Raw genomic sequence first — 15652 nt, forward strand, 5'->3', positions numbered from 1 at the left:
TAAGGGACATTTTGCCAGTGAAACAATTCCTAAAAATGTTAGAGTTCCGGATATTAAAAGAAAATCAGGGCCCCGTTTCATAAAGATTGCTACAATTACAGATGCACAATTTCTATGACAAATTTACAATTAGCCAATGAGATTCAGTTTCAGTTTGGTTTATTTTCATATCTCATAAAATATCAAATACAATGTAACGTCCATCGAAAGACAGTAAATCATTGATAATACAATACATCACCATAATTCATAATAAATCAGACAAATGTTATACAATTGAACGTTTGGATTGGAGACAGATGTATCAATAAGATGAGAATATGAAGGGCAAACTATTTAAAAAGCAGAGCTTGTAATTTATAGTTTCCCTAAATAAGATTATAAGTAATTGTCAACTTGTTTTAATATCAATATGTTAAAAGAAAAGAAAGAGTAAGAGAGAGAGAAAAAAATATATATATTTCCTACAAAAACGAGAGAAAGAAGGAGACAAAAAGAAAAAACAAAACAAAGGGAGGTGGACTGACAATAGTTAAGAGGAACACTAGGGAGCCGATGAATTATCGTTTAGATATTTGTTTGAAATATAAATTTTCAATTTACGTTTAAAAGTATATATAGAATTGCAATCTTTGAAGTCGGTTAGTAGATCATTCCAAAATAATGGACCTGTGACAATAATTGTTTTGTGTGATAAAGCTGTACGAGTACGAAGGATTTCAGGAGCTTTTAACTTATATTCACATCTTTATTATACAAAATCTTATGAAACAGGTCTATATGAGAGTAGGAGGATGCCTTTCCATGCAGACATGATTCGAGTGAAATAATGGACCGCATTATTTAGAAGTGACAGAGTGCGTCTATTTATGTGTGCTCTCGTGTGAGTGGAACTTGTGCAAGTTTATGAATGAGAACTTGTGAGAGTTATAAGCACCGCGACGCAGAACACTTTCAAGAACATAGGAAATGTCTTGTCAAATGCCCTTCATGGCATTGAGCAACCAAGATGTCTTTGTCGAAAATTGGTGAACCAAAACAGCTTCGTGATGGATTCTGGGTAAATGACATAATTGCAATTTTTCGTCAGTACTGAAGCTCAGGACGAACTGATGTTCCTGTTCACCGATCTTCGACAAAGACCTCCCAGCTGTTCATTGTCATTTGACATACATTTCCTGCGTTGTTGAATTCGCTGCCGTCGAGTTGCAAAAACTCGCTGAGCGAGAATCAAGACCAAATAGACCAACTTCTGATTACAATGGATGTCAACTGTGTTTCAATCAAGTTCGAGATCATTCTGAAGAAAGTGGAGTTGAAAGGCCGGCTTTCGATTACTAGGTGTAAGCTCTAAAGATGTCGTAGGCGGAAGGAGGTGGAAAGTGTAGAGTACGTGGCTCCATGTGTGTGTGTTTGTGTGAGGGGATTGCGGGAGTGATTGTGTGCGGGAGAGTTATTGTGTGCGGGAGAGTAACTGTGAGTGTGGTGAGTGTATTGGGGAGTGAGTGTGTGTGGGAGAATGAGTGTGTGGTGTAGTGGGGTGAGTGCACAAGTGTGTGGGGGAGTGAGTGGGTGTGGGTGCGTTCGTTACAATGTAATTTATTGCTCAATCTCATCTAACTGTTTAATTTAATACTCATAACTTTGATTTAATACTCATAACTTTCTTAATCCAATACTCGTTTAGTTTTATTTGATTCGATTGCTTAGCTGCCAGCTAATTTTCATGTTATTTTATATAATTCTTAGATTAGGTATTCACTCAGTTTCAAACTCTGAATGTTACATTTTATAACTTTTGTAACACATAGTATGCTTTTGCTGAATTGCAATTAATATTTCAGGTTTTGTAATATTTTATCAAATCATCTATAATTATGATTCAGATTATGTATCGATTATGTTTTTTAACTGAATGATCAATATAGACTATCATTTTTTTCATAATCTGAGATATATATCTGCCGCTTTATGAAACCTTTCTGCCATCGGTAAACTGATCAAAAATCAAGATGGAGTGAACGTGACTTCGGGCTTTGTATCAGACAATCAGAAGAAAAAATGACCCTGTGCTTTCCTTCTTAAGTTCTCCCTTTTGGCTTGCATAATGGACCGGGTAATTTGACCTAAAAGCACTGAAGTCGTTTGGAGTACACTCGAGATGATCTTATTTTGTTTATAGAGTAGAAGTTCCTTGACGGATAAATCTGGCTGGTCGGATGAATTCATGAACATGTTACTCAATATCATCGAAGCTGTCATTGTCATAATATATATATATATATATATATATATATATATATATATATATATATATATATATATATATATATATATACATACTCTGTGAAAAGTGTTTAAGAATTGAGATGATACTCCTGAACTCGATGGAAATATCCATCACTGATAACCTGTCAACTCAAACCAATTGCCTTACTAAAGCAAATAAAAGGCTTCTGAGACGTTCTTTCCCTGCATATTTTCGATTAAATTATTTGTTTTACTAAACATAATGATATGGTTGAGTTCGATGGTAAGGAGTATAGTTGAGTATTCAATCTACTCTTTTTTTAGCTGGAATGGAAATGGCTACGTGTACACATTTTTAATTGAAAGCAAACAAAATCATAAACATGACTGACGATTAGACATGTCAAAGGATATTTGATAATAGGCCTAAAATGGCCAAAATGTCAAATTTCGGATTGACCGCGTTTCCTACTTTTAGTGGCGTAATGAGCCAAAAATTTTGAGGGGGCTAGATATGGCGTTTTGCATAAAATTAAATGAAAGTTGCAAGCGAGCGAAGCATGCAAGCAAACATTTGAAATTTTTATTACCAAAATATGTTTGACACTATATTCAGTTTTGACATAATATTCAGAAAATAGTATAATTTACCTTCTCTCTTTCCATTTCTTTTTTTTTCTTGGTCGTGAAAAAGTCCCCCCCCCCCCCTTTGCCCCCTATCTTTACGCCAGTGACTTAGATTATTATGTTCAAATTTATGTTCAAACAACGGCCTCTATTCTGTCTGTATCTGATAATTTCACTATTTTGTTATATTTGAGAATAATCGTGTCCCTGTTGACGGAGATGACCGTTGAGTAGTACCCATCTGCTAACCATGCTTAACCCGATCAATGAAAAACCTCTTTCCAGCTACTCTATCCTGAGCTAGTACTCTTTCATTGATTTGTCAATTTTCTAGAAGTATACCTTCATAAAGAATATGGCACGCCCCTTCTCCATGTTCTCTGTGTACCTCCCTAAAGATGACATACCCCTTCTGTCTGTCTACCACTTTCCTCCCTTCATCTCCTCACGCTCTCATTTGTATGTGATCATATTTGGTCATCACCAATTATTTTGTTTGCTCTTGTACATGCTGAAAAGGCCTTCTGGAATCTACTTACGTCACGCCGTCAAAGGCAAATGATCACTGAATTATAATTTCCGACAAAGGACATGTAGTTCTCCCAAGGCCTAGACGGACCATGGTAGAGGTTTTTGTAGGTTATCGTCGTTGTGTGAACAGAAGAAAATATTGAGTGTTTACTAAAATTTATATTAATTCACATTTTTGTTCCTCTCATTTATTTCTCTCTCCTTCCAGTGCAGATTGTACGGGTTGCAGCTACCATGTTCTGAGCTCCTAACTGCACATATGATGAACTTTTAAAAAAAATAGGACAATGATGACGTTTGTTACTTAGTACTGCTTAAACTCAATGCACAAAAATAGAAGCTGCAATCACCATTCCTCTGGAGACTTCATCATGAATCTTTACTCGGTTCCAATTGCAGTTGACGATCTCAAAGGTTTCCGTGTGTAATAGAATGTTACTGAAAGTTTTCTTATCGAATATCATGGTGTTCGTGCCGTCACAACCTAATTATGATTTGGAGGAGATTAGCATATACTTTCATATCTAAGGAAGATTGCCGATTACTTTAGCAAAGCATGCAACTGACACTGAGAGTGCATCGCAGGGTTCTATGTAGGAGCTACTGAGTAGACAAGCGAGCAGTAGCATAAGTTCTTACTTCGTTTCTTTTCCCGTTATTGAGGTCCAGGAGTAGAGGACTTCATGGAGCCGAATAAAAGTTCCAGGAGCTCGCGGAGTAGCATTGAGAAGCACACCATTTCATTCTTTACACGTTGCACTGTTCTAGTCTTCTCTGCCGTATGGATCTTTGTAAGTATACCAATACTATGCGTGGTGTTGGTCATAGTAGTGATAGCCTGGATTGTACATCGACTGAGTTCATGCTGCTCGAGTATCTCCAGGAGCTGTCCAGAGTTCCTGACCACAACAGAACTCTTCTGGTTCTTTAATAGTAAACAATCCTCATCCATTTTACAGTGCCTTATTAAACTTGATAGTTATGCCACAGTCAATTCAGTGCGTGACGTCATATCCAATCGAATGTCAAATCCTGACATGCCGAGATCACTCTCCTTCCTTAGGCTTCGGAAACGGTTGGTGAGGACTTGCATTTCTTTTGCTTGGTACCTGGACAGCGATTTCACCTTGGAAAATCACGTGACTGAACTTGCAGGAAAGTTTAAGTCTGAAGCGGACGTTGAAACGCACATCTCGCTCATGGCTGATAAGGATTTAGAACCAGAAAGGCCATTATGGAATGTCCAAGTGCTTCAATGTGGTTGGGAAAACAGGACGTATCTTTTAGTTCGCGTACATCCATGTTTTGCAAATGGGAATGCCTTTATTGACCTCCTGTGTCAACCTGAAACAAAAAGTGTCCATTCAGTGACTCAGTATGAAGAACAGAACTCCTCCCACCCATTAATGAGCGCTATCAGTGCTGTACTTTTTGGACCATTGCTCATAGCCTACTTCAAATTATCACCCAGAAGTAACTCACCCAAAGTCTTTCCAGAAAAGAGCCAAAGCAGTAAATATTCAATTGGATGGTCTCGTCCAATAAACTGCCAAAAGGTCCTTGAAAGCAAAGTCGTGGCAAATTGCCACATTTCAGATTTTGTATTGTGTGCTGCTGCAGGTTCAATGCGTTCCATCTTACCTTGTGACCCTACGCAACAGGGTTCTGATACCTTCATGGCAAATGTCCTGTATAGCTTCCAAAGATGTAGTGACACATGCGTCATCAGCTGTACACCAGAAGTGCCTTTGGATACACAGTTCGCCACAATCCCTGTGCAGTTGCCTTTGCACAAGGAAGGAATCATCCCTAGGTTGTGGGACACCATACGAACCACCAGAACCTTAAACCAATATTGCGCCAAGGCCATCTCATGTGGTGTCCTACAGACCCTGACACTGCTTATTCCGTCCAAGTACTCTTCCCTTTGGCTCTCGAAGACACTTTGCAAAGGCCAGTGCCTCATCAGTTATTTCCAGGCATCCAAGACAGGCCTCTCTATGGCTGGAGTCACAGTATCCAGCATTGTTCAGTGGTTCCCACCAGGAAGGAATTCTTTCATTAGCTTTTCTGTGCAGACCTACAATAATGAACTTCGTGTCGGGGTAGTTGTTGACAAATGTCTGTATGCCAAGGCCAACACATTGGCAGAACGATTTGCAACAGAGGTAAGTTTCAACTGAATCCATCTGAATTTTATCGGAACTTGCAGAATTTAGCTCGAAAATTGTTTAAAGTTTTTCAAGTAACTAAAATGTTAGATGTTGAAAACAGGAATTTAAATACTTGGCTGGTCTTTGATAATTCAGTTTCAACTAATTTTCTGGACACAATTAGCCTTTTGTAATCATAATTTCATAAGGTGCTGAAAAGTTTTGTTGAAAATGATACAAATATCCAATTAGGTCTTGTTATGCAAAACACTAATATGTCTTCCTACAATGGTGGAGCATCTAACAATAGACATCAAGAGCCACAGCAAACAAGTACCAGTATATGGATTTTCCAAGAAGATTTTGTTCAATTTCAGATGGAGACTCATTCTCATGAAGTACCGTCATCACACTCATCAAGGATGCAAATTAATATGAAATTCCATTGTTTTGTTTAAATCGTACTCGTAACGATATTTTATATCATGAAATTTGTTGCATTTCAGATCGATACACTTATTTCCTTTCTGGCTCACCGCCGGGTCCTCCGGAAACATCGGCGTAAGAAGAGTGATGACTTTGAAGACATTGATGAATTTGTGAGTATTCTTAAGAATCTGTTTGCGTGGTTACAAATCTCCTCAAAAGGGATGATATTCACAATTCAAGTATAATACATTATGTATCTTAAAATAAGAAGAGTGATGACTTTGAAGACATTGATGAATTTGTGAGTATCATTAAGAATCTGTTTGCGTGGTTACAAATCTCCTCAAAAGGGATGGTATTCACAATTCTAGTATAATATATTATGTATCTTAGTATAAGAAGAGTGACGACTTTGAAGACATTGATGAATTTGTGAGTATCACTAGGAATCTGTTTGCATGGTTACAAATCTCCTTAAAAGGGATGATATTCACAATCTTAGTAGGCCCTATAATCTAGAAAGAGAAATGCAATGGTCGTGATGGCCAGTATAATCATGAGAGAAGTGGAACTAACCTTAATCTTTTTTTAAAGAAAAAAAAAATCCCACTAGAGTTCTATTTTCAAGTCAAGCATAAATTCTTGTGTAAATTGGTAACCATCATTAAGAAAACATCTAGTTCTTCAGATGAGAAGCGTGATGCCCTTCTAGTATAGTGGTGGATGATGGCAGCATATCTTGAAACGAATACATGTAGTCAGTGATTTTCTCTGACTATGTCGGCCTTATGCCAAAAGGGCCTTAACTATTTTGTTTTTCATTCTGAGATAATCGCGTTTAAAGTATTGACTTCTTTAAGAAGCAATTTTTTAATGATGAATTTCGATAAACATGTTTAGTTATTATATTTTGCATGATATTGTATTGCATTTTTGGAAAAATATTGATAAATGTTCATGCTATGAGCAAAAAACGTGTTAAGGGCCTTTTGGCATATTCGTTGAGTGAAGCGTATTTATGTCTTTGTAGCACACAATGAAAGGATTTGAATGAATTACAAGCTATCCCATTAAATATGCAAATCTCCTTGCTTGGGTTGACATCAAAGTTTTTTTCCCAGCTTATGAAGGAATATTCAATGCTAAAAGATAGCATATTTATATTTAAAAAACACAAGACAATTCAAGTAAAGTAATGCTTTGTAGATGGATTTTTAAAGCATAATTCGAATATATGGCAAAGATAATGAAAAGGTTTAGAGGAAGTCTACCGATAAGCAAGATTTCTGATTGTCAATATTTTCTAATTTTCTGCCACTTGTCGCAAGCCTTTTTTTTATATACCCCTGACAAAAATATTCCTTGTTTGCTTAATCATGAACGAAACTTAATTTTTTTAATGGCATTTGAATGATAAGACTTTATTGACATCAAAATATAGACGTCATAATTTGAAACAAAATTTTGATAAACCTTTCAAAACTGTCCCGCTTGTTTGAAATACACTGTATAGTTTGCTAGAATTTTATTAAAATTACAAGACCAGACATCCTTTCATAAAATGTCAGAGAAACAGTCTTTTTACTTGACCGGAATGTGTTCTTAGTGGTAAGTCAGCTACACATTTCATCATTTCGCACAAGAACGTGTCACAGTAAACAGAGGGCCGTCTGCACCAGCCCGAGTTTTCAAATTAGCGCGCTATTTCTGATCCGGCAAATTATCCCGATCTGAACAATCTCGAGATTATTTAAAATGGAGACACAATTATCGCGCTAGTTCATACGATTAATCTGGAGATTGCAATCCCAAGTCAACTTGGGATTATTTGCAAAATAGCGCGCTATTTTACGTATTATCTCGCTAATTAGCAGGTGCAGACGCGCTCAGGAATATTTATTCATGGCGTCAGACCATAATGCATCGATGCCTCGCTCGAGCAGGAATCGCTCTTCTTGTGATGGTGGAGACTGGGTTTCTTGAATCTCGAGATTAATCGCGAAAAAAGGGCCGATCGAGCTAAATCTCGGGCTGGTGCAGCACCACTTAAATTAAATGCCGAAATTACAAACGTCGACATGAAACATCCTCTAATCTGCTACCCCTTCTTGTTCTTTCCCCCCATCTCTTTAGGATGACTACCTTGACCAAGAGACTGACCAAGAATCCTTCAACGACGAGATCTGTCGACCATGCTGGTCTAAACGAAACTCGGACACCGTCGAAGATGAGAATGAACAGCCGCAAACAAGTCAACAACATTCCCTCGAGATCATCAACCTCGATCAAGAATCTTCACCGGATGTCGTTGACGGCGGCGCTGGCGGCAGTCTGGATCAGTTCTTTACCAAGACACACCAGACAGCGGAAGGCGGTGATGACATATCAGCACGCCAGGACATTGTAACCATTCATGGGTTGGAAGAAGTTGTTCCAGGATCGGTCATAGCCGTAGAGGAAGTGCAAGACGAAGAGAATTCCTCAGATCTTGGTGATCGCCGATTATCAAGTACACCTCGACGCGAGACCGTTATTACCTCAGTAGCCATCAACGTACTTGATCCAGCGCAGTCGTTTGACTTTTCGCCCTGCGTTGAGCGACGGCCAAGTGCTACTCTAGACATCTGACAGAAGGCATCTGCAAGAAATCAACTAATCCCTCATAATGGGTAGAAGATCACTGATTTCTATGAATCTATAGGATCTGGAAATCCTTGCAGAGAACATCTTTACTCATTGAACTCTCTCAAGATCAAGGGAAAATAATTTCCAAGGAGCTTTAAAAAGAGATGGAGTCAAGTCAAAGAAATTCAATTTTAACATTGTTAGATGCTGCAGTATACGTCAGCCACATGGCCCGTATTCTGAAGTCGGGTTTAACTTAAACTCGGGTTTCAGGTTGTGGTTTAAGTATGAACAGCCAACTGTTACATAATCACCGACATTAGAGATATCATAGTTTCAGCTCATTCGGCTCTCAAATCATTCATAATTGTGTAGGAAGTATAAATAGATGATTGTCTTCACCATCGATGAATCAGGAAAGAGCACAGTAAACATAAGAAACATACAACTTAATAAAAAATTTGATACTTTTGGCTTCCCATACTTAAACCATGACTTTAAACCTGAGTTTAAGTTAAACCCGACTTCAGAATACGGGCCATAGGGCCTACATACATTGGATCTTCCTTTCAAGGCATAAATAACAATAAATTTACCAACTAACTTCAAAATGTATGAATATTGATTGATTCTACTTTTAGCTACCAAAGGTCTGACAATATGCGACCAGCCACCTCAAAAACCACTGATAAGTTGCAGTCATTTATTTAAGTCGACAGAAAACTTTGGTAATGACGGGTATTGATGAAAAATTCTATTGAAAGATTATGATTTTGAGATAAGGATGATTTATCAAATGAGGATCCACATCACTGTTCACTATCTTCTAATACAAACAAGACACATAATGTGACAAGCCACCGAAAAACCAAAAATAAGTCGCCCAAAATGAATTTGGACATTTTCAGTGAACTTGAAAGAGTACATGCTAAGCTTTGAATTAATATATACATAACTTGATTCAAATTGATCAACAATAAACAACACTAGTACTTGATTGAATGGAAAATAATTCAGCAAGAGCTTAATAAGGAGAAAACAAGATTTAAGTTTGAGGTTCACTCAAGCACGAGATGTGCATTCTCGTTGAAACATCCAAGCAGTCTGCAAAAAATTGGTGTCAAATAAACTCCTGTCTCTACTCTTTTGTTCAAGTTAACAACTTTAACATTTTAAAAGTATTAAGAAGAAGAATGATTTCACAATTTCAATACCTTACTATTATTTGGCTATTTACAGAAAACGTTCCCTGGCGACTTATTGTAGGTTTGGGGTCGGCTTTTGATTACAAGCCATCTAAAGTGTTTATTTCCATAAATAGTTACTACTTTGTTTTGTTTTTGTTTTTTCATGAAGCTTGTGACATCAGGGCCCCCGTCTTACAAAAAAGTTACGATTGATCCGATCAATCGTAACTTTATGGAAATCCACCAGTGTCATAATTTTTTAAAGAAAAACTAGCACAATGTCCTCTGTATGCAAAGAGAAGCGCAATGAATTTTCAAAACAATGAATGCTTCAATATACAGGGTACATCATAGCTAGAAAATATTTTGAACAAACATGCATAATAGATGTTGACGTTGCTGGCCGTCCATAGTTACGTTGATCGGATCCGTCGTAAGTCTTTGTAAGACGGGGCCGTGATATCACCAGTGCAGATTATTTGAAGCATCATTTGTAAGGGGTACTTCATTCAATTTGTATCAAAGCATCTTATATCGACTAATAATTTTTCTGATTTTGTTACAGACCGCCAAGTAGGAGAGTGTTAATTCTTTTCTTTGAAGAAGCTTTGTTCTTTCAAATGTGAAAATACTATATACAAACAAGTTACTTGATATCTTAATAATTATTTTTGGCATCAAAGAAGGAATCTAGACAGACTTACGTCAGCATATCAACGACTCCCACATTTATATACAGTGCGTCCCACAAAAAACGAAACCGAGATTTATCGATGATTTATCATAACTTAATCGCAAATACAATAGACAAATGACCATTTTAAAGCTTAGAATCTCCTCTTTCACCTTAAATTGTGAGCAAAAACAATTTGAAAAGGGGATACCAAAAAGTCACCTGGCGGGCCATATCTGGATTTTGAAAAGAAAACCATATTTTTAAAAAGTTCAATATCTGCTCTTTAATTTGATACCTCAATTACAGAAAATGGTCAAGAAATAACAAAGTTCTGGTTATTTGAAATAAGGCTTGAATTTCAATAATTTCATAAAATGAAGAGATTTTACAGGCTAGCGTTCAAACTCACAGATCGACACTCCGTTTTGTTGACGATCAGCCATGCATTAAGTCTTTTGTTATCGTGCGATAGCTTCTGTGGGAAACCAGTGAAAACACGTTTATTTAATGAAATTATGGAAATACAAGCATTGTTTCGAGGGATCATAACTTTTTTACTACTTGACCATTTTCTGTGATTTAGGTATCAAAGAAAAGAGAAGATATTGAACTTTTTAGTCGTGCGATTTTCTTTTTGAAATTCAGATACCCCCGCCAAATGAGTTTTTGGCATCCTTTCTTCGAATTGTTTTTGCTCAATCATGCGTGAATAAGGAATAATCTAAATAATACCAGATGAAAGAGGAAATTCTAAGCTTTACATTGGTAGGCAATTTGTCTATTTTATTTATGATTAAGTTATGATAAATCATCGCTAAATCTCGGTTTCGTTTTTTCTGGGACGCACTGTATAGGCTACACAATAAACAATCGCATGCATGTACACAAAAATACAAGCTTTAGCACTACGTTAAAAAAAAGGTTATAGCACAATATGAAAATTGGAGTGCAAACATCACAATACTTTTATTTATTTCTATTTTATCTTTTTGTATTAGTGATTGACATATATTTAATTCATTCCAGTTCTAATAAGTGCACAATATAACATTTTCGTCTGTTTTTTTAATGATGTTCTTTAATAGATATTTTTTTTCATTATGTAACAATTGGGTTAAGTGTTTGGGCAAATAGCATCCCACCTTATATGAGCGATAGTCAGATTATTATGCAATCAAATTTAGAATATAAGTAGAGAAAATAGCCATCTGCCCTTCCAGTTTAGAAGTTTACAATTCATTAAGATAATGTGGAAAAGAAAAATCTGAAACTTTATTCTATTACAATACAAATTGTATTATACAAACAAAAAACCAAAAAGCTAACATTCCGATGCAGCTAGAAGAAACCAACACTCGTAAATGTAAGTTGCAAATCTATTGGAAAAGGGACAAGGATTGGGCTAGGTAGTATTCCCGCATTCTAAAGAATATTGTTCTTTTGTGTATTTTGAATGTTACGGTTCATTCAGTCAATATTAGCATTGGCTTTGCCATTTAAACAAAACAGACATTGTGAATGCATATCATCAGGATAATTTCTATCATCTTAATATGAAAAGAATGCACAACAAAGTGTTCAAACATCACTAAAACCTGCAGCCTACCATCATGTGTTTGCTTCGGTACCAACATTTTAATTATTGCAAGATGATTGTTGTCATTTTCGTTTGTCAATCCTTCCTTTTAATGTCAAGTCGGTTGTGTTTTAGTAAAATCTGCGGCAAGCTCACTTTCCAAAAGGCCATTTTCTGTTAAATGGTGATACTCACAAATAAAGAGTAAACTATCTAAAGTCTAGATTATCATTATCATTACAACTATAGCCCCATGTCTTGAATGGGGTACATTGGTCTATTTCTTCATTTATTCTTAACTTCCTTACTTCCTCTTTCTCTCTCCTTTGCTCCTTCCCTCTCTCCCTCTGATCCTCTCTCTCTCTGTCTCCTCTTTTCTCCCCCTCTCTCCTCTCCCTTCTCTCTCCCTCCCATTATTTTTTTCACCGACATCTCCCATATCTCTCTATCACTCATTTTTTCTAATAATTTCTCTATTCTGTTTACACTTCACTATTTTGCTGCTGCTGATGTTGTTGTTGTTAATGAAATACCAGTTGCAATTTTTTTTTTCAAATTGAGTTCTTATGATATTGATATTTCTATTGAAAAAAATAATTTATTGTAATACTTTTCATTCTATTTTGTACTAAAATAACTTGACGTCTCGAAAATAAATCTTTATATATTAGTTTTATATGTATATATATATTATGTATCATTTACATAAAGAATAAATATCACACAAAATTATATTTTATTGTAAATTTTGTCAATTTGTTATGAATTCACATTCTGTAAAACCTCACCCCCCCCCCCCTTTATACACCAAGGCCCGTATTCTGATAGCAGGTTTAACTTAAACTCAGGTTTAAAGTTGTGGTTTAAGTATGGATAGCCAATTGTTACATAAATCGCTAACAGTAGAGATGTCATACTTCAGCTCATTCGGCTCTCAAATCATTCATAATTGTCTAGGAAGTATAAATGCTACGGGAATCATCCAATAGACAATGCGGCCAGGAAGTGCCACACGTGAACAACTCTCCCCTCTATACACTAAAAATATACCCCCAAAACATATAAATTTTTGCTCATTCTACTAAGTTTGTCCATGATATATTTAATGAAAATTCTCTTACATGTGATAACACCTGGGGCCCCGTCGAGTTACGATTGATCCGATCAACCTCAAGTATATGGAAATCCATTAATGTCATATTTTTTTTCTACAGGAAATTTGTACAATGTCCTTTGAAAACAAAGAGGCTGTTCTCACTACGTTCATAAAACTAGTTTACTGGAAACCGATTCAGGAAACCACTTCGGAAGATCGCTTTGCTAGCGTTCCCACTTGATCACACGAAAGTGGTTTTCAAAATCACTTCACGTAAAGCGCTCTTGTTGCTATGGAAACGTTCTCAGTGGGGTGACACGTTTCGCGCGAAATTCGAAACCGCAGCATAGGCATTATACACCTGTCGTGTGGAGTAGCGCGCTCAAAATGTGCGAAGATCGCTTCCCGAAGAATGGTTGTGTCCTCACTTACGCTAAAACCAGTTTAAAGGTCAAGTTCACCCCAGAAAAATTTTCATTTGAATAAATAGAGAAAAATCAGCTGAACATAAAACTGAAAATTGTATCAAAATCGGATGTCAAATCAGAAAGTTATGGCATTTTAAAGTTTCGCTTATTTTTCACAAAACGGTGATATGCACAACTCAGTGACATGCAAATGAGTCAGTCGATGATGTCCATCACTCACTATTTCTTTTGTTTTTTATTGTTTGAATTATACATTATTTCATTTTTTACAAATTTGACAATCCGGACCAACTTGACTGAACCATATGATATTAAACAATGCTAATTCCACATGTTCAGGGAGGAGTTAATCGTTGTTTCACTTGGCAATGAGGAGATAATTAGAATATTTCATATTTCACATAATAAAATACAAAAGAAATAGTGAGTGGATGACATCATCAGTCTCCTCATTTGCATACCGACCAGGATGTGCATATAACTGTTTTGTGAAATTAAGCGAAACTTTAAAATGTCATAACTTTCTTATTTTACATCCGATTTTGATGAAATTTTCAGTGTTATGCTTGTTGGACTTTTCTCTTTTTATTCAAATAAATTTTTGGTTGGGGTGGACTTGTCCTTTAACGAGGCAAAGCGATCTTGAAAACTACATCGCGAGGTGGTTTTCCAAACTGGTTTGGAAGATCGCTTCCAAGACCGCTTTGACCGTTCTCACTACGCGTTAAACTACTTTCCACTAAACTAGTTTTAGGAACGTAGTGAGAACAGCCTCTAAGAGAAGCATTAAAGTATATAAGTAATGGGGGAGCTGTACGAGTCTGACATCAAACAGCTTGGATGCATTGCCAATTGGAGGATGTCCATAACATCAGTGACTGGAACATTAAAATGCTTAAACTTTTCTTATCATTCATTCAATATTTAAACAACTTTCAGTGGTTTGTTCCTTTCTCTTTTTTTTTACCTGTCAACTGGTTTTATGGTTTCACACTAATGAATCATTGATTATGTGTCATTATCACTGATTAATTTATGACTCCATTACTGCCAGATCTGAAACTCAACACCATTGGCAGATCCAGGATGATGAATGAGAGGGTGCAAATAGCAAATTCAAATATTAAATGATTAAAGGAGAATGAAACCCTTGAAACCAGCTGAATCCATATCAAAGAGAAAAATCAAAGAAACATATTGTTGAAAGTTTGAGGAAGATTGAATGAATAATAAGAAAGTTATGAGCATTTGAATATTGAGATCACTAATGCCATGTAGATCCTCCCATTGGCAATGCGACCAAGATCTGTGATGTCACACACGTACAACTCCCTCATTACTTTAGTACTTATTTCACTTATATTCTCACTTTTATAGAGTCTATCACAAGGTGAGGTGTTCTCTTAAGGAGAGGACAAGTACAGAGGTTTCACAACATTATATCATTGATGAATCGTTTGTCATATGATTAGAATGAGCAAAAATTGATGTTTTGGGGTATATTTTCAGTGTCCAAAAGGGGAGAGTTGTTCATCTGTGACATCATAGATCTTGGTCGCATTGCCAATGGGAGGATCTCCATAGCATTAGTGATCTCGACATTCAAATGCCCATAACTCCTCTATTGCTAGTCCTATTTTACTCAAAATTTTGTTGATCTTATTCTTTGATTTTTCTGCTTTCACAAAAGCTAACTTGCTCCAAGAGTTTCATTCTCCTTTAAATATGGATAGAAAACGCATCCCTTAAGCCCTCCTCTGGATCCGCCAATGCATTACACATTTAACTCTGAGAACTTGCAAGTATTTAAATAATAATAGTAACTCTCATTACCCAGGGTAGCTACTTCAGCTGTAGGCCATTCTTCCAGCGGCGACACGACATGTGCTCCAGCGAAAATAATTTGCTCCCGGCTTTAATTTTTTAAGATATAGGGTTAGGGTTACGATAGGGTTTTATGTTAGGTTCAAGATAAGGTAAAGTGTTAATTAAATCAAGGGTTGAATTTGGCCATGCCATTAGTTTGTGGAATTTACAGCGGAGCAATTGTCACCAGAGCAAATGTCGTGGAACC

At 36.4% G+C, this 15652-nt stretch overlaps 1 protein-coding gene across 1 annotated transcript; it reads left to right on the plus strand.

Moving 5' to 3' along the window:
* Window positions 1–3619: 3619 nt before the first annotated feature.
* Window positions 3620–9212, plus strand: LOC129282376 (uncharacterized). Its single transcript, XM_054918265.2, has 3 exons — window positions 3620–5576; window positions 6068–6160; window positions 8124–9212. The coding sequence occupies exons 1-3, from the start codon at window positions 4092–4094 to the stop codon at window positions 8616–8618; spliced, it is 2073 nt and encodes a 690-aa protein (XP_054774240.2). The 5' UTR covers window positions 3620–4091; the 3' UTR covers window positions 8619–9212.
* The last annotated feature ends 6440 nt before the right edge of the window (window positions 9213–15652 follow it).

This window comes from Lytechinus pictus, unplaced genomic scaffold (assembly GCF_037042905.1).
Source record: "Lytechinus pictus isolate F3 Inbred unplaced genomic scaffold, Lp3.0 scaffold_20, whole genome shotgun sequence".
NCBI classification, from domain to species: Eukaryota; Metazoa; Echinodermata; class Echinoidea; order Temnopleuroida; family Toxopneustidae; genus Lytechinus; species Lytechinus pictus.

Bases quoted from the DNA above. Each gene is read 5' to 3' on its own strand.
- LOC129282376 (XM_054918265.2), top strand. From the start codon at position 4,092: ATGGAGCCGAATAAAAGTTCCAGGAGCTCGCGGAGTAGCATTGAGAAG. The intron at 5,577-6,067 runs GTAAGTTTCAAC...GTTGCATTTCAG, and splicing joins CAGAACGATTTGCAACAGAG to ATCGATACACTTATTTCCTT. The intron at 6,161-8,123 runs GTGAGTATTCTT...CCATCTCTTTAG, and splicing joins TTGAAGACATTGATGAATTT to GATGACTACCTTGACCAAGA.